General features: G+C 44.5%; 1 protein-coding gene across 8 annotated transcripts in view; it reads right to left on the bottom strand.

Moving 5' to 3' along the window:
* The window catches only part of KIFC3 (kinesin family member C3), a 48795-nt gene that overhangs the window by 4036 nt on the left and 20626 nt on the right, over positions 1-24133 (bottom strand). For 6 of the 8 annotated variants that reach the window (XM_070760643.1, XM_070760641.1, XM_070760640.1 and 3 more), the window contains 13 exons: positions 22933-22998; positions 16438-16578; positions 16122-16361; positions 15823-15996; positions 13253-13400; positions 12953-13083; positions 12717-12828; positions 11086-11267; positions 10084-10188; positions 8450-8580; positions 5749-5872; positions 4341-4470; positions 2574-2803 (listed from right to left, as the gene is read on the bottom strand). In XM_070760643.1, coding sequence (XP_070616744.1) covers positions 2574-2803; positions 4341-4470; positions 5749-5872; positions 8450-8580; positions 10084-10188; positions 11086-11267; positions 12717-12828; positions 12953-13083; positions 13253-13400; positions 15823-15996; positions 16122-16361; positions 16438-16578; positions 22933-22998 — 1914 coding nt within the window. The remainder of the gene's footprint in view (positions 1-2573; positions 2804-4340; positions 4471-5748; positions 5873-8449; positions 8581-10083; positions 10189-11085; positions 11268-12716; positions 12829-12952; positions 13084-13252; positions 13401-15822; positions 15997-16121; positions 16362-16437; positions 16579-22932; positions 22999-24133) is intronic. The other 2 variants (XM_070760646.1, XM_070760647.1) reach the window with 1 other exon arrangement.

Below are 24133 nucleotides of genomic sequence, written 5' to 3'. Positions count from 1 at the left end.
CTTAAGAGACACCATGGAAGAAGATTTAACATGGATGAAAAGAAAGGAGGAGAGAGACGGAGATAATGAGAAAAGTGTAAGTCTCCCGAAAGCTAAGATAAGGAAATGTGAGGAAGTGTATGTAGCACTTGGTGACTACGTGACTGTGACTATGGTGGGAGACGAGGAAAGACCCGTATATTTACTGTGTTTAAAAATGTTGGCAGCAGACAGGATGAAGCCAAATAAATTAAGGTGTCACTTAAACACATTACACCCCAATCATGCTGATAAGCCACTTGAGTTTTTTCAGTGAAAACGTGCTGAATATTGCAAACAATTGTCCCGGCAGAGAGTTGGTGTGTGTGTGAAATGTTTACTTCTTCCTGGGGGGGGGGGGGGGGAGGGAGGGGCATAACAGAAAATAATTGAGAAACACTGCATTGGGACCACATTGTTCAGCCACAGAAATTCTGAACCCCTCCCCCATCTCCATTGCCTTCAGAACAAAGTGGGTGACATATAAATACAAATAAATAAATCATAAGTGAGGCTACAATATGCAAAAAGATGGAGCATTACAGAAATACTCACAAGAGAGGAATAGATGGATGAAGATGGAAGAATTTACTGAAATGGCCAAACCATTTATCTGATGAGGGCAGGACAATAACTACTCTTATAAAACACTGAAAAATCTTTATGGAGATTTTGCTGAAAATAGGGGTAGAAACAAATTCATGACCTTGAAATTCACTGATTAAACGAGGCTGCTTGTATTCAGAAAGGAAGAATGGTTTTTAATTTGGGAGGTTGGAAAGATTCCAGGAGGAGGGTCTGTGAATAAGGGGTGAGTGTGTGTGTATGTAACATACTTTTGCTGATAATGAAAAGGAAGGGAGACTACTATAGATCTATTTCGGGCTTACAGTAATACCTCGTCATACGAACTTAATTGGTTCCGGAAGGAGGTTCGTAAGGCGAAAAGTTCATAAGACAAAACAATGTTTCCCATAGGAAACAATGTAAAAGCGATTAATGCGTGCAGGGGGGGGGGGGATCGCAAAATGGCGCTCCGCTGGGCGCCACCACCCGGCTGTCACCTTTTGAAACAGCCGGGGGGCTTCTCGGCGTTCTCCCAAATGCCGAACCCGGAAGTTCGTCAAAAGTTTGGGTTCGGGTTCCAGAGGCCGCCAAGAAGTGCCCGGCTGTTTCTGAAGGTTACAGCCGGGTGGCGGCGCCTGGCAGAGCGCCATTTTTGCGATCGGCGGTGGCGTTTTCGGACGATCTGGAGGCTGAAACGGAGGTGGGAAATCCCAATAGGGAATTCCATGGGCGGAGCTTTGACATCACGAAGACGTCCTTCCTGGAGGCCACGTTTTGGCCGACGAAAAAAGTTAATAAGAAGAGGCAAAAAATTTCCGAACCCCAGGTTCGTATCTCAAAATGTTCATATCACGAGGTGCCACAGTATTTGCCTTCATCAGCTAGCCACACCCTTACTGGGATTTTATGTATGTATATATGTATGTATGTATGTATGTATGTATGTATGTATGTATGTATATGTATATTTGGTTCTGCAACCAACAAGATCGACACAGACTTCAGAGGATCATCAGAACTGCAGAAAAAACAATGGCTGCCAACCCGCCTTCCACTGAGGACCTGTAGACTGCACAAGTCAAAAAGAGGGCAGGGAAAATATTGACTGATCCCTCACATCCTGGACACAAACTGTTTCAACTCCTACCCTCAAAATGTCTCTACAGAGCACTGCACACCAAGACAACTAGATACAAAAACAGCTTTTCCCCGAACACCATCACTCTGCTAAACAAATAATTCCCTCAACACTGTCAAACTTTTTACTAAGTGTTCACTTCTATTACTAGTAGTTTTTTCTCATCATTCCCATTACCCATCTCCTCCCACTTAGGACTGTATGTCTGTAACTTGTTGCTTGTATCATAACATTTTTATTCATATTGATTGTTTGTTCATTGCTTATTGAACCCTGTGACAATCATTAAGTGTTGGACCACGTTTCTTATTTATTTGTTTGTTTGTTTGTTTGTTTGTTTATTCGACTTCTATGCCCTGTGTCTAATCACACTTGGCCAATAAAGAATTCTTTTCTATTCTATCCTACACTTGTTGGCCAAAAATCACACATAACCCTTCCCTGGTACAAGCTGATACAGGAGATGAGCCTGTAGCCTAGAGGCTAAGGCCACTGCCTTACAAGGCAGAGCCCCAGGTTCAAATCCCAGTAAGGGTGTGGCTAACCTGATGAAGGCAAATAAGCCTGAAATAGATCTATAGTAGTCTCCCTTCCTTTTCATTATCAGCAAAAATGTTACATACATACATGCATACATGACTGTGCAGCATTTTTTGAATGATCCCAAAAGTGTCAGCTGGAGAACACTGTTGAGCATTGAGCTACAGGACTCCTACGCATAGTCTGACATAACCATCAAACAAGGGGCAAAGCAGCAGGCGCACCTGATGCAAAATCAGGAGCCTGCATTTCGTCCTTGGATCCCCTGAACAACGAAAGACCCGAGCCCACCTTTCCCCGAGACACTCACCTGGACCATCATGAGGGTCTTGCTTTCCCCACTGAGAGAATCCTGGAGCAGGTAGGTCAGCTTGGAGTTGCGGAAGGGCACATGGGACTGGCGGGAACGCAGCGCATAGATCACGTCGCCCAAAGCCGAAAGCGACTTGTTGATGTATTGAGCCTCACGCAACCTGCTCCCTTCGGCACCAGATCTACCCACACGCTCAGAGCCTGCCAGATCTACGAGATTCAGCTTTCCTAGGAGAGGAAGAATGCGGACACTGAAGGTTTTGAGCCCAAAGCTTATTTCTTCTAACTATGGGGTGCATGGAGGACCAGGATATCGAAGGCTGTAAACCTGGCTGTAAGCTTTTGGGGCAGAGGGGAGGGGACAGGCCAAGGGAGGAGCGCAGTGGCTGTGGCAGTGCCCTCGTTCCCCTCTCTGCCTCCCCTTCTGTCCCCGTGGAATAGACCGCTCCCATCTCATTGCATTGATCTTTTTGAAATGGACCTTTCAGACTTGGCTCTGCCTGCAGATGTGCACTTATTCACCAAATGGACAGACTTAAACCAAGCTTAACAATACTAACAGCACTTAAGACTTCAGAGCCTTCCTTCAGCAGTTTGCAGAGTCAACCTGTTGCCCCCCCAAAATCTGGGTCCTCGTTTTACCAATCTCGGAAGGACAGAAGAGTGAGTCAACCTTGAACCGGTGAGAATCGAACTGCTGGCAGTGGGCAGTGAGTTAGTGAGTTGCATTCTAAGCACTTGCACACCATGGCTGTTCTTACTTGATAAAATCTCTCCTCTCCCACCGACAAACACAAATGGATTTGCATGTTCATGTGAAACAATCTAATTTGAACATCTGAAAAAGTAACCCAAGTTCTAGGAGGCAATTACTCTTCCCATCTGCACTTTTTGGAAATTTGTGACGTAGTTCCTCTACCCTCCCACCAAGCATACAAAATGGAAATGTTTAAAAAAATTGAGAAAACCCTTTGCAAAGAGCATGTAAAATGTAAAGAACTACACCTTTTTGCAGACGTAACAGTCAAGTGTATGTGAGTTCTTCTAGAGGACTTAAGCTTTCTAAAATGTTTTATTAGATGTGTTCTAGTTAAGTGTGTGTATTGCCTACTGACTGTCTTCCTTAGTTGTATTATGGCTTGCTGTTATGCCCTTTGTTAAAAGGGCATTATCCCCAACTAACCACCGATTCTGCCCCCTTGTTCTCCTGTTCACTTTCCTATTCAAAACACTTCCCTCCTGAACCTTATTTAACCCTTTAACATATTTAAATGTTTTGATCATGTCCCCCCTTTCCCTTCTGTCCTCCAGACTATACAGATTGAGTTCATGAAGTCTTTCCTGATAAATTTTATGCTTAAGACTTTCCACCATTTTTGTAGCCAGCCTTTGGACCCATTTCAATAATAATAATAATAATAATAATAATAATAATAATAATAATAATAATAATAATAATAATATTGTTGTTGTTGTTGTTATTATTAAGAAAATATTGAATAACAGAATAACAGAGTTGGAAGGTCTAGTCTCTTCTTAAAAACCTTCAGTGGCAATGTTACTGAAAACTAAAGAGAGGCAATTGTCTGTTGTTATGTGCCTGCAAAAGGACTGGCAACCATGAGTGCAAATCCCACCTTTTCCCCAGCATACAGCCCTCTGCTGCAGGATCTGCCCATGTGCCTTCAGTCACCCTGGCTAATGCTCATGACATTCCCCTGGTTCAGCAATTCCTTCTGAGTCAGAGGAGGAATCCGTTACCAACCTGTGGTTTTTATTCCTGTGCTGCAATCGGTTCCCTTCACGGTGACCATGAGGAGGGCGTGAGATCTGGAGCTGTGCTCGTTGAGGTAGGTGCACTCCGTGGCTCGGTTGACATAACCGAGGTCAAAGACCTGGAGGGAAGTAGAGGAAGTCTAATGAGATTCCCGGAGCCTGGAAATGTTTGCAAAAGGAAGACGCTGCCAAAATCCTGCCTGGCCCCCTCTTCCTTCCATCAAGGGGTGTTAGAGAGAGGATCAGAGGCATGAAGGAGGCTCTTGTGGCCTGTCGGTCCCTGAGCCCTCCAGCAGCTGGATCGGAGGCGGAGGAGGAGGGGGTGTGGGAGCCAGGCCCAGCATCAAGGCAACCTGAGAGCTCCAAGGGGGAAGAAGGAATGGAGCTGACAGACAGAGAGAGACAGAGGCGGAGCCTGAGCCTGAGATGGAGAGTCAAGAGGTCTGGAGGTGGCAGTGAGGAAGAGGAGGAACAGCTGGGTCCTGTGCCCAATGCTTCAATGCGCAGAAGGCAGAGGAGAGGAGAGCAGAGGAAATCTATGGTCTGCTCCTTGGGACGGAAGAGCCATCACTGTTAGTGAAGCCCCACCCTTGTTCTGGAGATCAAAGGCAGGGGGTGGAGATGAATAGATGAGACAGACAACTATTCATCTCCCTGCCGGACGGACTTCTTATCCTGCGAGAGAAACGTTTTGTCAGGGCTGCTGGCGCTCCTAATAAAGAATCTTTGGGGTTCTCATCAGAGGGTTTGGGGAACCAGGTCAGAGCAGAGGCCCTGCTAAAGAGCATCCATGCAGCATCCCACATTTTCCCTGCCACATCTCAGACCAGGGGTAGGCCAAGTTGGCTTTTGTATGACTTGTGGACTTCAACTCCCAGAATTTCTGAGCCAATCATGCTAGCTCAGGAATTCTGGGAGTTGAAGTCCACAAGTCATACAAGAGCCAACTTGGCCTACCCCTGTCTCAGACAAATAGTCTGAGAATTTAGTTTTCACGGTTGGGAGCAGCTTCAAGGGGAAGAGAGAATAAGCTGGATCTGCCCTGTTTAGCTTCTGAGTCCCGTTCTCATCCCTGCCTGGGAGAAGGACACTTTTCAGCCATTCTTACCTAAGCGCCAATTCATATGGAGTTTAGCTCTCCACTCAAGTGCTAAGCACACAATTGGCAGCTGTCAAACTCCTAAGCAAGCTGGCTGGGGCATTCTTGAAGTGCGCATTTGGAAGCGCAGGCAGCTTAAAGTTGCGGAGTGGGAAAACCTCATATTCGGCCCTCTGACTTGCCCGAATTCCAGCTAAAACTCTGTCTCAGGAACCGCTAAAGGAAGAGGATGGGCTTCCCCTCCCAGACCCCTTAGGTGGGACTGGCCCACCAGGAAGCCCCTCCCGTCCCCACTAACCTGGTTGATGTCTTCCACGCTGTGGACGGGGAACTCGGTCAGGCCTGGGACATAAAGCTGCCCGCTGCCATCTGGGCAGAGCCTGATCTCCAGCTTCTCCTGGGGATCCTTCCCAAGCAGGTCCCTGGAAGGGAGAGAGTGAAAGTGCCACAGTCATGCAGGATGCCTTCCTCCCCGGAGATAGAAAGAAAAGGGGTGTCCAAGGGCCAAAATGCACAGACGTTATAGATTGGTGGCAATATGCACAGATCAAATCCAGGTTTTACAAAGATAAGAAAATATATATACTTAGAAAAGAAAACAATGTTTTAGGTAAATTGTTAACAACAAATCAAGGAAAATTGATTGGGAAAACATATACATTTTTAATTAACTGTAAAAATATAGACTGGATATTAAAAGACAATATGATTAGTTGGTGCAGAAATTTAAATAAAGAGATAGATTTAGATACTTGGGAAAGAGTGTGGACATATAGCTGGAAAATAACAAAGTTAACTTCCTTTAAGGAAAACCAAATTAAGATGTTTTATAGATGGCATTTGCCACCAAATAGAATTTCAAAAATGTTTCAAACTAAGTCACCTAATTGTTGGAAATGTAAAACAGAAATAGGTACCTATTACCATACTTGGTGGACATGCCCAAAGGCAAAAGAATATTGGAACTTAATAGAAAAATGGTTAAGAGCAAGAAATTAAGAAAACACCAGAATTTTTCTTATTAGGTACATCAAATAGTTTTTGCTCAAAAATGGAAAGAAACCAAGATACCAAAAGAAGCAAAAATACTTAAGAAAGTTTTAGAATGTGCTGAGCTCGATATGATGACGAGCCGGTTAAACAATCAAGAAGATTCAGAATTTTATGATATTTGGCAGAAGGTATATATTTGGTGGGATAAAAAGATAAAGACATAATGCTTATTGTCATACTATTTTAAAAATTGAACTTAATATAAAAAATATATTAGACTGTGGTTACTTATAACTTAAATGTAATCTCTTTTTCTCTTATCTTCTTTATTTGTATTTGATTTAATTTACAAATTAAGAATTTCTATATATATATCCTTATATATTTTTAGACAAGTTTTTATGTAGCGTGTTATAACATATATTTTTACATAAAATTTCTTAGATGGTGTTAAATAACAATAAGATCTTTCTTTTTTCTATACTATGAAGACTTCTATTTTAAGCGGAGTGACTGTAGCTCCATTAAATGTTATATGTTGTGTTTGTCATGTATGTTTACGATAATTAATAAAGATTTTTTTTTTTAAAAGACAGAAGCAACTTCCTACTGGTAAGAAGGGCTAAAAGGAAAGAGAAGAATCAGCCTCTACATAAGAAGAGCCCTGCTGAATCGGGCCAAAGCCCATTGAGTCCAGCATTCTGTGTTACACAGTGACCCACCAATTGTACATGGGGATCTTAAGCAGAAAGAGAAGGCAAGACCCTCCCTTTCCCTTGACCCCCAACAAATGGTACTCAAGGGAATCCTGCCTGCCTCAACCAACAGAGAGGCGGCACTTGGACATCCGTTTCAATAACCACCAACACACTTGGCATCCATGAATCTGTCTAATCCTGCCTTGAAGCTAACAGCTGTCACGACCTCTTCTGGAAGTGAATTCCATAAACCAACAACTCTCTGGGTGAAGATATATTTCCCTTTATTTGCCCTCACTTTCTTACCTATGAGTTTCAGGGAGTGCCCCCTCGTCCTAGTATTGTGTAATAGAGAAAGAAATTTTCTCTTTCTACCTTTTCTATCTCTGTTTTAAAGTGTGCAGACCCAGATCAGAGAGAGAGAGAGAGAGACTGCTGGTTGATTGTGTGTGTGTGTGTGTGTGTGTGTGTGTGTGTGTGTGTGTGTGTGGTGCTTTGGATCATCACCAAGCACAACCTGGAAGCCCCCTCCCCTTCCGAGGGGTGTTTATGCATATGTTTTGGGAGTGTTTGGGAGTGCAGAAATTCTGGGAAGAGGTGCAGGAGGAAATTAATCGGATGTTAAATATAAAATGGGTGATTACAAAGGAAATGGCAGTATTAGTAATAAGGAGTGATATGGGAGAATTCAGAGAAATTAAAGAAGCAGCTATAGAAAGTGCCCAAGCGGTAATAGTTTTTGGTTGGAAGGATGCAACAAAATGGACAACACAAAACTTGTACCGGTGCATGGTGGAACACATTCAGTTTGAAATTATGGATATAAAGATGAATATGATTAATGAAAATAAAGTACAGGAACTGATGGGACGATGGGACAGGGTTAGAGGTTGTATGATCAGTAGAATTCAAGACCAAGGTATAAAGAAAAAATTCGACTCACTCTACAATATGTAAACATTGTAATGTTCTTAGTTTAAAAACGTTATAAATAAGGTTCACCCTCATTTTGGTGGAGGGGTTTGAATGTTGTTGGGTGGTAGGAGCATGTATCACTGATCACTGTATGATATGTAGTGTGCGTGTGTTATTATTCAAAAAAAAAATCAATAAAAATTTTATTGTTAAAAAAAAGGAAGGCTGCCCTCAACACTCACTTTCTGCAGGAGGAGGGGCCTTCCTTTTTATTTTATAATAAAAATTTTATTGATTTTTTTATGGGGCTGCCCTCCCACCTGCCACGGCCCCCCTTCCCAGCCGCGTCCAAGGAGGGCACACCTGCTGGAGGGGCTGCCCCCCTGCCCTTACCTGAGAGCCTCGTTATAGATTTCAGCCACGCTGACAGTGATGCTGTAATTCCAGTCGGCGGCCTTGGACCGAACCTCGGAGAAGAGAAGCCGCAGAGCCCGCTGGTTGATCCCGGGGTTTTCTGGGCTGCCCTGAGGGGAAAGGCAGAGAGACCCATGTCGTGTGGATGTTAAAAGTGAAGGAATTCCAAGTGAGAAAAACTGGGAGGGGCCATTCTAGAGATTTCCCCCAGAATCCAGCCGCCAGAGCTGTCGTGGGTAGACCTCAGTACACCCATGTAACACCTACACTCCGCGAGCTGCCCTGGCTTCCTATTAGTCTCCGGGCACAATTCAAGGTGTTGGTTATATAAAGCCCTACATGGCTGAGGGCCAGACTATCTACAGGCCCACCTCTTGCCACACACCTCCCAGAGACCAATAAGAGCACACAGAGTTGGCCTCCTCCGGGTCCCGTCGATTAAGTAATGCAGGTTGGCAGGACCATGGGGGAGGGCCTTCTCTGTGACAGCCCCAGTTTTATGGAACCAACTCCCCTCCTGATGTCCATACTGCTCCCACCCTATTGGCCTTCTGTAAGGCCACAAAGACCTGGCTTTGCCAGCAGGCCTGCAGGGGCCATGAACTAACAACTGACAGGGCCAAACTGCATTTATTTATTTATTTATTTGTTTGTTTGTTTGTTTGTTTGAATTATATGCTGCCCCTCTCCGTGGACTTGGGGTGGCTCACAACATTCTACTTTGAGTAATGAAACATCTGGAAGAATGCAATGAAGCTCAGAGAACCCCAGGGACCTCTCACTCTTGTATTTAACAGGTTAACAAAGTTGGAAGGGACCTTGTAGGTCATCTAGTCCAACTTTTATTTTATTTTATTTATTTATTAGATTTGTATGCCGCCCCTCTCCGTAGACTCGGGGCGGCATACAAATGTGATGTTGTGATGTTGATCTATGCCTTCATTAATGTTGGCACCTGTTTCCCTAACACAACTGGCGGAAGATATGCAACACACCCAGAAGGCTCCCAGGTGAATTCATGGTGGACATTTGGGATTTCAGTGGCACCCTGGATGCGACAGCTAATATCTTAGAAGACAGAAAACCAATTGAAATCTCTCTTGACACACTAGAAAAAAAGGGACTGACATCTAAGAGAAAATAATGCAAACTTCTTGGCGTAGGCTCCCCAAAATCAATTGTACAAGAAGTGTGATACATGGTTTAAAAAACTGAGGATGGGTCAACAGGGTACTGTGACTGCAAAGAAACCCAAGACATATAATTTTAGCTTGCATCAATAGAAATGGATTTTCCAAGTTGTAGGCAGTAAAAATTCCATCGTATGCAGCACCGTTGTGATTCCCATCAATGGCAACATCTCTAATTCTGGATGCATTTTTAAACATAGGATTCAGGTGAGCTAGAATGAGTTCAGAGGAAGGCAAGAAGGATGATCAGGGAACAGAAATTAAGTCCCAGGAAAGGAGCGTGGTGGAACTGGATGTTGGCAGGTCAGCCATGATAGTTTCCATCCCAGCTCCCCTCGGCAGCGTTTTTCCCGACTCTCTCAAACCGGCCCGGCTGGTCTGCAGCAGGCCTGGCAGAACATCAAGGAAAGGAAAGCGGCTCACCTCCATGGTGTAGGTCTTGCCAGCCCCAGTTTGTCCATAGGCAAAAATGCAAACGTTGTAACCATCAATGCACGAGGTGATCAGCGCCTGAACTTCTCGGAAGACCTTGGGGAAACAAGACATGCTCAGAAAGACCCCGGGGGTGAAAAGAGGACCCAGAGGTACACTCGCATGGACTGTCCTTTTAACTAAGAGCTTCTGGATGCAGAAAGAAGAGATGTTACAGGAATGATCTGTGAGATCAGCCCCCCTTGATTCATATTTACTAGATTTCTGCCCCACCTTTATTTCTTTTATAAATTACTCAAGATGGCAAACATTTATCTATCTATCTATCTATCTATCTATCTATCTATCTATCTATCTATCTATCTATCTATCTATCTAGTCTGTCTGTCTATCTATCTATTTGATTTCTACGCCGCCCTTCTCGAAGTGACTCAGGATGGTGTAGAACATTAAATACAACAATAAACCCACCTAATACTCCTCCCTTCTCATATTTTCCCCTCAACAAGAACCCTGTCAACTGGGTTGAGCTGAAGGAGAATAACTGGCCCAAAGTCTTGGCTTTTGTGCCCAAGGTGCGACTAGAACTGACCATCTCCTCATTTCTAGTCTGGGTGCTTTAACCGCTAGATCGAACAACTGGCTCTTAGAGTTGAGGAAGCCTGCAAATGGGAGCAGGGACTAGGACTTTTCGTCTCCGACTCTTCATTCTCCTCAGGCGATTATCCCCCAACATATCTCCTCAGGTGACACCTTTACACCCATTTGCCCTGGGCAGTCGGTCACCGGCATCTGCACCCCACAACCGCCGACCCTTCGGCTGTTTCACAGAAAGAGGGTCTATGCTAGGTGTTCCACCCTCTGCCGACAGTTGGACCCCAACCAATCAGCTAGAAGGGCCTATTCTCACCCCCCCCAATATACATTCAGTGAAAGGAGAGATTCCGCATGGGAGTTTCCTTCCCGGCCCTCCTGATTTTCTACCCCACTTACGTCTTCTTGTGTTGCTTCTGGACGGAAAACTTTGTCCAGTTCGAAGGACACCAGCTTCCCTTTGTGCATCAGATGGAGGATGGCATCATCTTCAGGGTCAAAGGTCACTGCGCCCGCAGCTTCTGGCCCTTCGCCATCCTCTGCTTGTATGGGCCTCACACGGCCAAACACTCGGATATTACCTGCCCCAGGAAATGAGACTGTTTAACGGTAACACAGACGATCCCACACGGCCCCCAAATTACACTGCTGCAAGGAACAAAACCAAAGGTTCATAGAACAGCAGAGTTGGGGATGGTTCGGATGGTAACATCATAAATCTACGGAGTTTAATTAGACTGTACGAGACATAAACATAAAGAAATAAGGGTCAAAATGTAAACTATATTAATCCACATTCATATATATACATACGTATATTGTGCATTTAGTGATACGTTACTATAAACAAACCCGATGTATCGTAAAAACAAACAACCACTTATAGTCATAATATTATTTTTTCACTTTCATGATGTGTACCATGTGCAATTCACATTATGGAAATATCCATTTAATGTTTTGTTTTTGTTTGGGTTTTTTTGGTTTTTTCTTTCTCCTTTCCCCCCTCTTTTTTGTTATGTAAGTTCTGTTTGTCTTGTGTTTTTTTAAATTTATATAATCAATAAAAATCATTTAAAAAGAAAAGAACATCAGAGTTGGAAGAGGCCTTGGAGGTCTTCTAGTCCAACTCTCTTGCCCATGGCAGGATATCTCATTCCATTCTGGACAAATGACTGACCAGCCAATTTTTCAAACCCTCCAGTGATAGGAGCAGTCATAACTTCTGAGGCAAGCCATCCCACGGATTAATTGTTCTCATTGCCAGGAAATGTCTCCCTAATTCTAGGTTGGACCTCTCTTTAATAATATTTCCCCTATTAGTTCTGGTCCTGCCCTCAGGTGCTTTGGAGAATAAGTTGGCTCCCTCTTCTTTGTGACAGCCTCTCAGCTATTGGAAGCCTGCTCTCGTGTCACCTCGGCTTTCACTTCATTAAACAAGCCCTACCCAGAGGTCTCAACTGGGCATCATGTGGTTTAGCCCCCAGACACTTTATCATCCTTGTGGTTCCTCTTCTGCACTCTTTCTAACACCTCAGCATCTTTTTGTATTGTGGCAAACAGAACTGGGGGCAGGATTCCAAGTCTGGTCTCACCAATGTTGTATAAAGTGGTAACATCACTTCATATGATCTCAAAACTAGCCCTTGGCTGATGCAACCTAGGACTCCGTTAGCCTTTTTTGACAGTATCAGCACACTGAAGTTCATACTTAACTGGTTGTTTGTTGGATTTTCTTGGCGTTTAAACAGGTGGGAGAGTTTTTTCCTGACTCCCACCCTCAACCCAAGAGATCCACCATGTACTCAGGAGGATCTTTCTTAAGGGCTGATTTCCTCAGTCAAGCGGGAGGCTTCTCCCCCCGGAAATCAGTCTGGCAGCCTCTTCAGGAGGGGCAATCAAGCCCCTGGATCCCCAAATGGGCCTCCACTATGTTAGGCAAGCCCCCCACCCCAAATCAGCCACTGTGGCCCACCACACTCCTCCTGTGGCCCCTTCGCACACAACACACGCAAAGAGGAAGGGCAGACCTTTCAATCGCACCAGCTCGTTGTGGCATTTCTTGCGGAGTTGCAGCTCCTTCCGGTATTTCCTCAGCAGCTCCAGGTTGGTGCTGCTCACTTCTTCAATGGCTTGCCCGATCTTGGGAGAAAGACAAGCGGCGTGAGGGGCTTCTTCAGTGCCCCTTCAGCTTCCCCGAGACGCTCTCCCTGGGGTGTGAAAAGGGAGGCGAGGAGGAGGAGGAGGAGGAGGAGGAGGAGTTCACCTCAGTCCTGGCGCTCTGCAAAGCCTCTTGCAGCAGAACAGGGAAATCCTTGACCTGTCGCTTCAAACTGTTGTAGTCGCTCGTGAGAGTACGAAGCGCAGGCTGGAGCGTCAGCAGGTTGGCTCGCACGCCTGCAAAAGGAAGAATCCCAAAGCTGGCCTGGAAAACGCTCGCTTTCATTGGCCATCGTCTCCCTTTCCCATTAACAGCACAATGACTGGGGGAACTGGGGAGGCGCTGAAGGCAAGGAAAGCCCATCAGAGCCGGGACGGGATGGGCCTCCAAGTCCAAGCTACGCACCTGCAAGGTTTTCGTGAACGGCTTTCATTTCCAGTTGCGCTTGAGCAAACGCTTCCTCGACGGCTCGGTTCTTGTCCTCCTCCATGTTCTGCATCTCCTCCAGCATCTGCTCCCGGGACTGCTCGAGCTCGGATTCGTACATCGTCATCTGGAGGATGATAGACAGGGGCAGTTCTGAAGCTTCCCCTATCAGAGCTGCACTTTCGGAAGCTAGCCAGCCCAAGCAGCAAACCAGCCCAACCAGCTAACCCACCCAACCAGCCAGCCACAGACCAATAGATATGGAGTTGAAGTCTTCAATAAAACACAGCAGCAGTAGGAAGTCTTGGAAAAATATATTTACTTCTTATTTACACTACTAACTGTACAGTACTCTACTTTACTATACATACACCACACTAAATCTCACTAGTATCTTACTACAATTATCTCAGTTACAATAACTCACAGGAACCAACAGGTCAATACAGCAACTTTAGAGCACACTTCACACAGAGCAAGATCAGAGAGAGAGAGCTGCTCTTGTGTATCTAAATACTTATCACCTATTCAGGTTGCTGCATGCTTAATTGCCTTAGAATGACTCAGCATTCTCTAGGTAGGCCTTCTTTCTGCATTGAGATATTACTTCAGGATATGCTTAATCCTGACATCCTCCCCCCTTTGAGTAGTACTTGGGGAACTGCTTCTACCACTTAGCAGAAGGGGGGAGAGGCATCTCCAAGCAGGGCTTCTATTGGGGCAACTGCTTTGCCTCACAAGGTTTTAGGTGTTCTGTGAGGACCCGGCACTAATCAGAAATAAAGAGCCACACATGCTGGTTCAAACTTTGGTCATAAACAAAATCTCTTGGTAAAGCAAATCATGCAATCTACTGGTTAATGCTAAAGAATTTCATGTTGGCAGCAGTTTCTCTCTAATGAGCTGAAGATAAGAAAAGCCCAGGCTGTGACCAGAGGGCTATAAATCTTAGCCCTTGAAGTGTTTCTGGCAGCTTGGACAAAACTTACTGTTTAGTAAAACTGTGCAGATCATAATACAGGCATGAAGGAAAAGGATTTGAACCCAGAAAGTCCTCACAGCTTCGATTCTCCAGCAGCCATGATGAAGAACGTTGTTCACCATGCCCACTTTCACTTCAGCTGTCCCTTATATACTGGCAAGGCATGGCCAAGTGTCCCATAGGTCTATTAACACCAAGAATGCCTTCTTTTCAGATATTACTGCCTAGACCACATTCTCCTGCCCCTTGCATCTAGCAGGGGGGCCTCCTCCTCTGATTCCCCATCGTCCTCTGACTCATTAAGTCCCATAACTGGGAGTGCTACAGTCTCTGGTGGTTCCTCAGACCCAAATTCCCCTTCACTTTCACTCTCAGACTCAGATGGCAAGAACACTGGCCTGCGATGCCAGTACTCATCCATCTCCTGGTCCTCGAAATCCGTGACCAGCTGAGCCGGACGTGAACCACTCACAACATTAGGGAGGGAGGGCAGACGAGGCAAACCCCTCCAGTCTCCTTCCTTGACTTTATTCTCATCTTTGCAAATTTATTTATTTATTAGATTTCTATGCCGCCATTCTCAAGGTGACTCGGGGCGGTGATCACCTTTGTTAAGGTGACGGTGATTACCATTAATGGCGATCACTTTTGTTACGGAGGAAGACAATGAGCTAAGCGATGCCATTTCAACCGCAGCATGGAGACGGCTGCCCTCCACCTGGAATCCAAGGATAAAACTGTCCCTAAAGGAAGCCCTCAACGTACGATTGGAAATTGGCACTAATTTTCTTCAGTAAGTGTGTTATCACGTGACCACATCATTTAACCTCATGCAGTCCCGGTGGATTGTTCCTGGAGAAGCTGGCAAGAAGTTAGACCTCGCAGACCAGCGGGCAGGTAAGTGGCTGCAGCCAGGCAGGAGAGGGAGGGAGGGAGGGAGGGTCCTGGGGGATATGCAAGAATATGGTGAAAGTCAGGGAGGGGAGGTGGAAGTGTGCAAATGGCCGGTATGGCACAAGTGCGGTACAAATGCAGAGAAGTGGAAAGGATGTGCAGATGGAGAGACTTACCTCAGGGACTGGTGACCGCTGGCTTCTCCACTGACTTTTTGGGGAAACCAGCAGGGAAGATTGTAAATGGCAATCATGTGATCATGGAATGTCGCAAAACAGTTATAATTTTGAGCTGGTTGCCAAGGGCCCAATTCACAGTGTGACAGCGAGGGCTGCTGGGATGGCGGGAACTCTGAGGACTGGTCATGGCACCATTCATTCAGTGCAAGAGACGCTGAACGAATATTGGTAGGTCAAGGACACTCGGCACTTTGGGGAACGCCAGATTTAGGCTGGAGAATAGAAGGGAACGCAGGAGAGGGAGTGCCTTGCTGATGAAAGCTGCAGCAGCCAAGAGGAAGTGGAGCTGCACCATTTAGAGCTTGGACTCGGGTCCTTCCCCAAGGGACCAGAGGCCAAAGACCAAGAAGCAGCAGTGGTGACCGGAGTCCTCTGAGCAAGAGTCCCCTGGGAAGGCCCTTCCTCCTTCTTCCCCGGTGTTCGGGAGGGCTTACCTGGGCCCTGAGCTGAGCCGCCACCTTCTGGGAGTTCTGTAGCTGCTGCTCCATCTCCTTCAGCACCTGCCTCTGCATCCCAACCTGGTCCTGTAAGTATTGATTCCGCGACTGGGCTTCGCTGAGGGCCTGCTTGGTCTTGGAGGATTCAACTTCCATCGTTTTAATGACATACTAAAGGAAGCAGAGCAGCCCGGGCTCAGCCCTTCCTCCCCAGAGGTGGGAAGAGGGGCGGACAGAACGGGCCTTGGACCAGCCAGCCTGTCAGTCCTCTGGGCACTGCACCACGCCATCCTCACCTTGACCTGCTGAGGCTGGGCCTTGAGGCTGGCTATGACTTCCTGGCTGTCCCGCAGTCTTCGGCTCAGCCGCTCCTCCTCCTCAGCCCTCTCGGCCAACGAGTCCTTCAGCCGCAACTCCACCTCCGCCAGACGGTTGGTCTTCTGCTCCACCTCCAGGTCCAACTCTGAAAGGCGCCCTTTTGCATCCTCTGCTTCCTGTTTCACCTGCACCAGCTTCTCCTGCAGCTTCACGTTCTCCTGTGGGAGGAAGGCAAACGGTCCCTAAGGAACGGGCCCACCTGCAGGAGGGCCAACCGGAGGAGCAACGCCTCACCTGGCTGTGGGCACAGTCGGTGCACCTGATCGAATGCTTCCTCAGCTCCTGCAGCTGGGCCTCACACAGCTTCAGCTCCTGCTTCAAGTGCATGTTCTCTGCAAGCAGGAGGTCTCGATGCTTCTCCAGGTCTGTCCCACCCTGTGAGGAGGCAGGAGAAAGAACAGAGGCCACGTTTATTCTTTCATGCTCATAAAAGAGAATATTTGTAGCTCAGGGTTGACATGAGGGGGTCCTTGCAGACGTTTCTGGGTACTCCCACCACTTCTCTTCTCTTCATACACCAATGACTGCATCTCAAACGATCCATCTGTTAAACCAGTGTTTCCCAACCTTGGCTACTTGAAGATATTTGGACTTCAATTCCCAGAATTCCCCAGCCAGCAAATACTGGCTGGGGAATTCTAGGAGTTGAAGTCCAGATATCTTCAAATGGCCAAGGTTGGGAAACACTGTGTTAAACTACTGAAGTTTGCAGATGATACAACAATGATCGGACTCATCCGAGACAATGATGAATCCGCATACAGATGGGAGGTTGAACAACAAACCTTGTGGTGTGACCGGAACAATGTAGAACTGAACACTCTCAAAACCGTAGAAATGGTGGTAGATTTTAGGAGAAACCCTTCCATCCTTCCACCTCTCACAATACTAGACAACACAGTATCAACAGATTTCTAGGTTCTATCATATCTCAAGACCTAAAATGGTCACCTAACGTTAGAAACATCATCAAAAAAGGACAACAAAGAATGTTCTTTCTGCGCCAAATCAGGAAGCTCAAACTGCCCAAGGATCCAGTCCTAGAGAGGGATCACTGAGTCTGTCATCTGCACCTCTATAACTGTCTGGCTTGGTTCTACAATCCAACAAGACCAACACAGACTTCAGAGGAGAATCAGAACTGCAACAAAAACAGGGTGGCGCAGCAGGTAGAGTGCTATACTGCAGGCCACTGAAGCTGACTGTAGATCTGAAGGTCAGCGGTTCAAATCTCATCACCGGCTCAAGGTTGACTCAGCCTTCCATCCTTCCGAGGTGGGTAAAATGAGGACCCGGATTGTGGGGGCAATAGCCTAGCTCTGTTAAAAAAGTGCTATTGCTAACATGTTGTAAGCCGCCCTGAGTCTAAGGATAAGGGCGGCATAAAAATTGAATAAATAAATAAATAAATAAATAAATAAATTGCTGCCAATCTGCCTTCAATTGAGGACCTGTATACTGCATGAGTCAAAAAGAGGGCAGTGAAAATATTTACTGACCCCTCGCATCCTGGACACAAATTGTTTCAACTCCTACCCTCAAAACGTCGGTACAGAGCACTGCACACCAAGACAACTAGACACAAGAACAGTTTTTTCCCGAACGCCATCACTCTAACTAAACAAATAATTCCCTCAACACTGTCAGACTTTTTACTAAATCTGCACTTCTATTTCTACTAGATTTTTCTCATCATTCCTATCATCCTTTTCCTCCCACTTAGGACTGTATGACTGTAACTTGTTGCTTGTATCTTAAGATTTTTATTAATATTGTTTCTTCATTGTTTATTTGACCTCTATGAAAATCATTAAGTGTTGTACCACATGATTCTTGACAAATGTTTCTTTTTCTTTTATATACACTGAGAGCATCTGCACCAAGACAAATTCCTTGTGTACCCAATCACACTTGGCCAATAAAGTATTCTATTCTATTCTATTCTATTCTATTCTATGAAACACCTGCAAGAAAACAAGCAAGCCCAGAGAACACCAATGGCCAGGCTGCCTCCAGGAGAAAAGGCCTGACAGTAAATATGTTTTTGTAAAGGTCCTTTACAAAAACATTGGAAATATTAAAAGATTAAGAGGAATTGAAGGCAGACCTACACAAATAATAATAGACTTAAAGGAGGAAAAAGGAACTTGGGGGAAAAGATGATGTTGGTACAAAAGTAAAATAAAGAGAAAGAAGCAGCTAAGAAAATGCGGGTGGAGAAGATATGTTTATAAGAAGGAAATTAAAATTAAAAGAAAACTAATGATCAATACTGGAACATTATACTGTAGAAATATTTCTCTATTTAGAATTATATCTAATTGTGATAAGAATAGCAATTGCTTATAATTTGGTATAATTAATCAGCATAATTGAGTTAAAAGGTTTTTTAATAGATTAATAACTATTATATAATATAATATATTATTATATTATGGATGGAAGAATAAAGACAAAGATTATTGGTTTAAATATAAAGAAAAGATATAAGAGAGAGTAATTAGGAATTTAGGGCATTTAGAAATGTTAGAACTAAGGGGAGAAAAGTGAATGATGAACAAACATATTAAATGAGGGGAGGGAGCAATAAGGCTTAGAATTAAGAGGCATAATAGATGATAAATATTCCGGAAGTTAAGTCATAACAGTTAATTTGGGAATATTAAAAATTACTTGGTGATACACCCAGGAAACAAAATGAGGTTTGGAAGATGCAGTTTCAGATACCTGGAGTAAAGAGTTATATATACAGAAAAGATATAAACATAGGAGAGGCGCCTGTAGTCTAAAAACGTAAGGCATATGTCATCAGTCGTTTAAATAAGAGATGAGCTAGGATAACAAACAGGGAAAGGTAAAAAGGGAGAAAGAGGAAGGAGAAAAGTGAAGGGAGGGAAGGAGTGGAGAGAAGCAGGAGCGGGACAGGTGTAAGAAGGCAAAAGGAGGAAATGGAGATAGAAGGGAGTGTAATGGAATGAAGGAAAATAGATTGATGAACAGGATAAAATAGGTGCAAAACAGGATATCAATTTTTGATTGAATAAAAATGTATAAATATGTATGTTATTGATATTTTAAAATATATGTCTTGATATAAAAATGGAAATTGTGGCGAAAACAATACCACCACCACCCCAAAAAAAAAAAATACAAAAAGGGAGAGGAAATATTCAGGGCATATTGTGTGTGGATGAAGATTTAGACGTACAGTGATCCCTCGTTTTTCGTGGGGGTTGCGTTCCAAGACCACCCATGAAAAACAAATTTCTGTGAAGCGGAGGAAAGATATTTTTTTATGTATTTAGCGAGTGTTTGAACTTTTAAAACCCACCCTTTGCATTAAACAGTCATTCTATAATGTTTCTCAGCTGGAACTACATGTGATATTCTACCATTTTTTTGTATAGAGTACAGTAGGACTGTAGAAGAATTTTATGAATTTTTAATGGGTTTAAAATTTTCAATGGATTTAATGGATTTTAAGCCCCCTTTGAAAACCCGTGAAATAGCGGATCCGCAAAAGATGAACCGCAAAGTAGTGAGGGATTTCTGTAATTCAGCCCAGAGTTTTTTGCTTATTCAAAGGCAGCATTCATTTCTAATGCATTTACCAGGGGGCAAACCATTACACTGAGAAACTATGGACAGCTGAATAAAAGGATTCTTATAACCTAAATACCCTGCTTCTCTTTGTGTGCAGACAGATAGCAAATAATGACAGGAGGAGGTGAGCCCAGCCTGTGCCCTGCTAAATAGACAATGGACAATCTTTGGAAGACATCAGAAGACATCAGCAAAGGCCCGCAGAGGGAGGAGGAAAGGCTCCAGGATGAGTCACAGTCAAATTGGAGATGGACTCGCTATAAACAAGCCCAGTCAATTGGGCGGAACTCTTGTAGCGTCAGACTGAGCAACACAAGACCTGCTGGTGTCATCCGTTGGGCAGAGCGCCTACCCAAATGAAGGCAAGGAAGTAAACAAACCCCAATTGATCTAGCAATGAAAAGTATGTGTGTGTGTGGGGGGGGGGGGTTAATTATTGTTTTTCCTCCAGACCAACACCCTCGTAATTGGTACAAATGAACGCTGCATTGTACAGCACATTGCTTTTATGATCAGGTATTAACATACACCCGGCAGGGAGAGACTCTGGTTTCCTGTATTTATTTTTGCAGCCAGAGCTCCTGCTCTCCAGGTTCAGAGACAGAAGGCTAGACTCCTGCAGGCGGGGCACTTGCCCACGAGAAGCTCAAAGCAAAGCTGGCACCAGCTTCTCCCCTCTGGCAACTCCTCTGCTCTAGCCATGCCCTTCTTTTCAAAATAAAAATAAAACCCTAGGGAAAAAAACGTTTTGTCCTGACCAGACCGGTTCATAGCGTCCTCCAACAGCCCCACGATTCCTATCCCCCCTAGTAAATATGCCCAAAGCCCTGTCAGTTGTAGGTGATGGAATTTGTAGTCCAGCACCTGAAGGTTCAAGGAGGGCCGTTAGATATTTTGCCAGAGAATTTAAGTAAAGAAGACTCACACCTAATAGTACATGTAACGACAGCTGCAAGAATTACCTTGGCGCAGAAGTGGAAAGGATCTAAGATTCCGTCAGAAGGAGATGCTCTCAAAAAAAATTTGGATTGTACTGAGATGAGTAGAATGACAGTGAGACTTAAGGACAGAAGGACACTGTGTATTACAAGGTTTGCATGAAGTGTTATAAATGGATAGAAAGTGACTTTAGTTAGTGTCGGGATTAAGATAAAAACAGTAAGAAAGAGAAGAGGAAAGAAATAAATTAACCCGGATGACAAAATTAGTTTTATAAGGTTTTTAATTAATACTAATATCAAAGTATATACCAAAATAAAGAATAATAATAACAATATGTGTTTAAGATAATTTAAAAATAAAAAATTGATAAGGTAATAGGTTAAAAATACTGTATATTGATAGCCTGCCAAATGAAGAAGTTTTTTTCTTTTTTTCGGGAAAGAGGAATCACTCAAGAAAGGATTAAGAAGGAGGGGGAGGAAGTAGTTTTTTGGAGAAGGTTAAAGGAGGAGAGAGGAGAGGAAGAGGGAAGGTTGGAGAGAGGGGAAGGAAGGTAGGTGAGAGAGATGGAGAGTGCAAGAATGAGGAAATGAATTTGGAATGCAGACTATTGAAAATAAGGATATGGAAATGGAAATATGGACTAATATACTATTTGCAAAATGTATGTAAGGTATATGCATTGACATTTGTATGGATATGTGTTGAAAATTAAAAATTAAAAAAAAAATTAAAAAGAGAGAAGGGCTTGTGGGGGGGGGTTTAAAGGATTTATCTGCCATGCCGCAAAGACCGGCACAAGGCTGGTACTGACGCAGATACATCTGCCTAGATTTGAGTAGGAACTGGGTGTTTCAAACCAGGTTTGGTGAGTTTCAGAAATAACGCAAGATTAGCAATTCAGTGCACCTCACTTCCCATTAGACACATCGCTCTTTGGAAGCGTTGGCACGCAAATGCAATGGCCAGTTGGCTAATGACAACTGTTGGGGTTGTCAAACTCTTACCAAAGTCCAACCCTGCAGCAAGTTTCAGAAAACTGCTGGACACGCTACCTGGAATTGCTTCCCTTATTTAAAGTTACATCCGGAGGTGGGCTGCTAAGGTGGAAGGGTGATGTGTGCTCATCCCAGTGGCTCTGACTGCTAGCGGAGTCCAGCACAATTCTGCTACTTCACTTGGGCAAGTAGAGAAATCACACACAGACATGCAGGTGCACCTCTGTTTCGGCGCAGTAACCCTGGAGTCCAGCGTAATTCTTCTACTGCATCTGGGCAGGGAGAAAAATCATGTTCGGACACACAGGGACATTCATGGTGCCCCTGCGTGCGATTTCGCTCGCTGCCCAGATGCAGTAGAAAAATTGTGCTGGACTCCGCTAGCACTCTTTTTAAAATTTTTATTTATATATTTTTATTGATTTTTTAAAAATATAAACACACACACAACATAAAACAGGTGCTTTGTGATTAGTGCCCACCACCAGACAAACATTCACACCCCACCACCAAATCAGGGGTGTTTCCTGTATAAACCATTTTAACTCAAGAGCAAAGTATCTATTTACATATTTTAAAGTGATGCCAATTTGTTTCTTATAACTTGGTCTCGAATTCTACTCGCCATATATCCTCTTACCTTGTCCCATCGTCCCATCAGTTGTCGCAAATCAGTTTCATTAACCAAATTCATCCTTTTAGACATAATCTCAAATTGAATGTGATCCACCATATACCAATTTTGCATTGTCCATTTTGTCGCATCCTTCCAACCCAAGACTATAACCGCCTGAGCGCTTTCTATCGCTGCTTGTTTTATTTCTCTAAATTCTCCCATTGCATTACTTTTGACTAATACTGCCATTTCCTTAGTAATTATCCATCGTATATTTAACATCCTATTAATATCCTCTTGCACTTTTCGCCAAAAATTCTGCACTACCGGGCATTTCCAAAACATAGGCAAAACACTCCTTTATCTTGGCACCCATGCCAACAAATACCCTTAACATTTTTCTGAAAGTATGCACTCCGCTAGCACTCAGAGCCATGAGGGCAAGCACACGTCACCATTCCACCTTAGCAGCCCACCTTTGACTGCATCACACACATAAGTAGAATTTAACTGATGCTGCAAGACCTTAGAAGTCCTGACTGGAACCGAGCAAGAGGATCTCCAACTCACCAGTATGGAATGAAGCCTATTCATCTCTTGAGCCGGCTTTGGGAGTCTGTCCTTCAGGCTTTCTGTCTGCCAATACAAAATAGGGACTGAAATACAATATTCACAAGGAGCATGGAGAGGGCAATTTAAATTCCACCCGTCAACCTCTGCTTTACAAGTTGCTCATTTGTTTGAAGTTTGGCTCTGGTCTCTCAGCTCCAATTCTCTACCTCTGCACAGCTCAGTTTTTAGCTTCTGAAATTTCAATTCTGATTGGCACAACCCAAACATCAGACGCATGAACTGAATTCTGCCAGCCAGCCTCTTCTTGCAAAAGCCACCTTAAGCTGCAGCTGCCCATTTTTCGGTGAGCCAAGAGGAAACACCGATGGAAGCATGGAAATGCCCTTCTTGCATACCCAGCCGGCAAAGGGCGCAGTGCAGTATGAGGTCAGCCATGAGAGCAACTCTTCCACTGTTTATTAAAAGAACAGGAAGCCCAATACACAACTGGGTTTCACCAGAAACTGAGTAAAGGGGAATCTTTCCCCATCTTTCCATCTGAGGCAGAGTCATAAGATCCTGCGCAATAATAAGGAACAAGCCAAGCCAACAAATAGTATCAAAGCGCTGAGAAAATTTCATGCAAACAATGAGGCAAGAGATGACAGAACTTCTTCACCCGGCCTGAAGCCGAAAGGAGGCAGGGAAGGCAGCTGCACAGCTTTGGGCATTTTCTAAGACCTTTTCCTGAAACCAAGCCCAGCTGCAGATCCAAAGGCCATTTCTCTTCAAGCCAGGGATGGGATTGAGCTAACTCAAGTCCTCCTGTCTGGGCCAGGAAGAGACAAGATTCAACATCCTACCTGCTGCTGATTAACCAAAAGGAACACAATTATGTGTTTATTAGCATTTAGAAGGGGAGAGGGAAAGAGAGAGAAAGACAGAGAGACAGACTTCCAGAGGTGGGCTGCTAAGGTGGGATGGTGACATGTGCTCGCCCTTATGGCTCTGAGTGCTAGTGAAATCCAGTGCAATTCTACTACTGTACCTGGGCAGTGGCAGAATTGCACGCAGAGACACAAGTGTGCCCATGTTTCGGCATGTGTTTTTGCTTCGGTGCGTGCAAAAAACCATGCCAAAAGATGGGATACCCTGCGTCTCCGCGCACGGTTCTGCTACCTGCCCAGGTGCAGTAGCATAATTGTGCTGGATTCTGCAA

Source organism: Erythrolamprus reginae, chromosome 9 (genome assembly GCF_031021105.1).
Source record: "Erythrolamprus reginae isolate rEryReg1 chromosome 9, rEryReg1.hap1, whole genome shotgun sequence".
NCBI lineage: Eukaryota > Metazoa > Chordata > Lepidosauria > Squamata > Dipsadidae > Erythrolamprus > Erythrolamprus reginae.
Note: the sequence above shows the minus strand (reverse complement) of the source record. Positions and strands in the feature narration are given on the sequence as shown.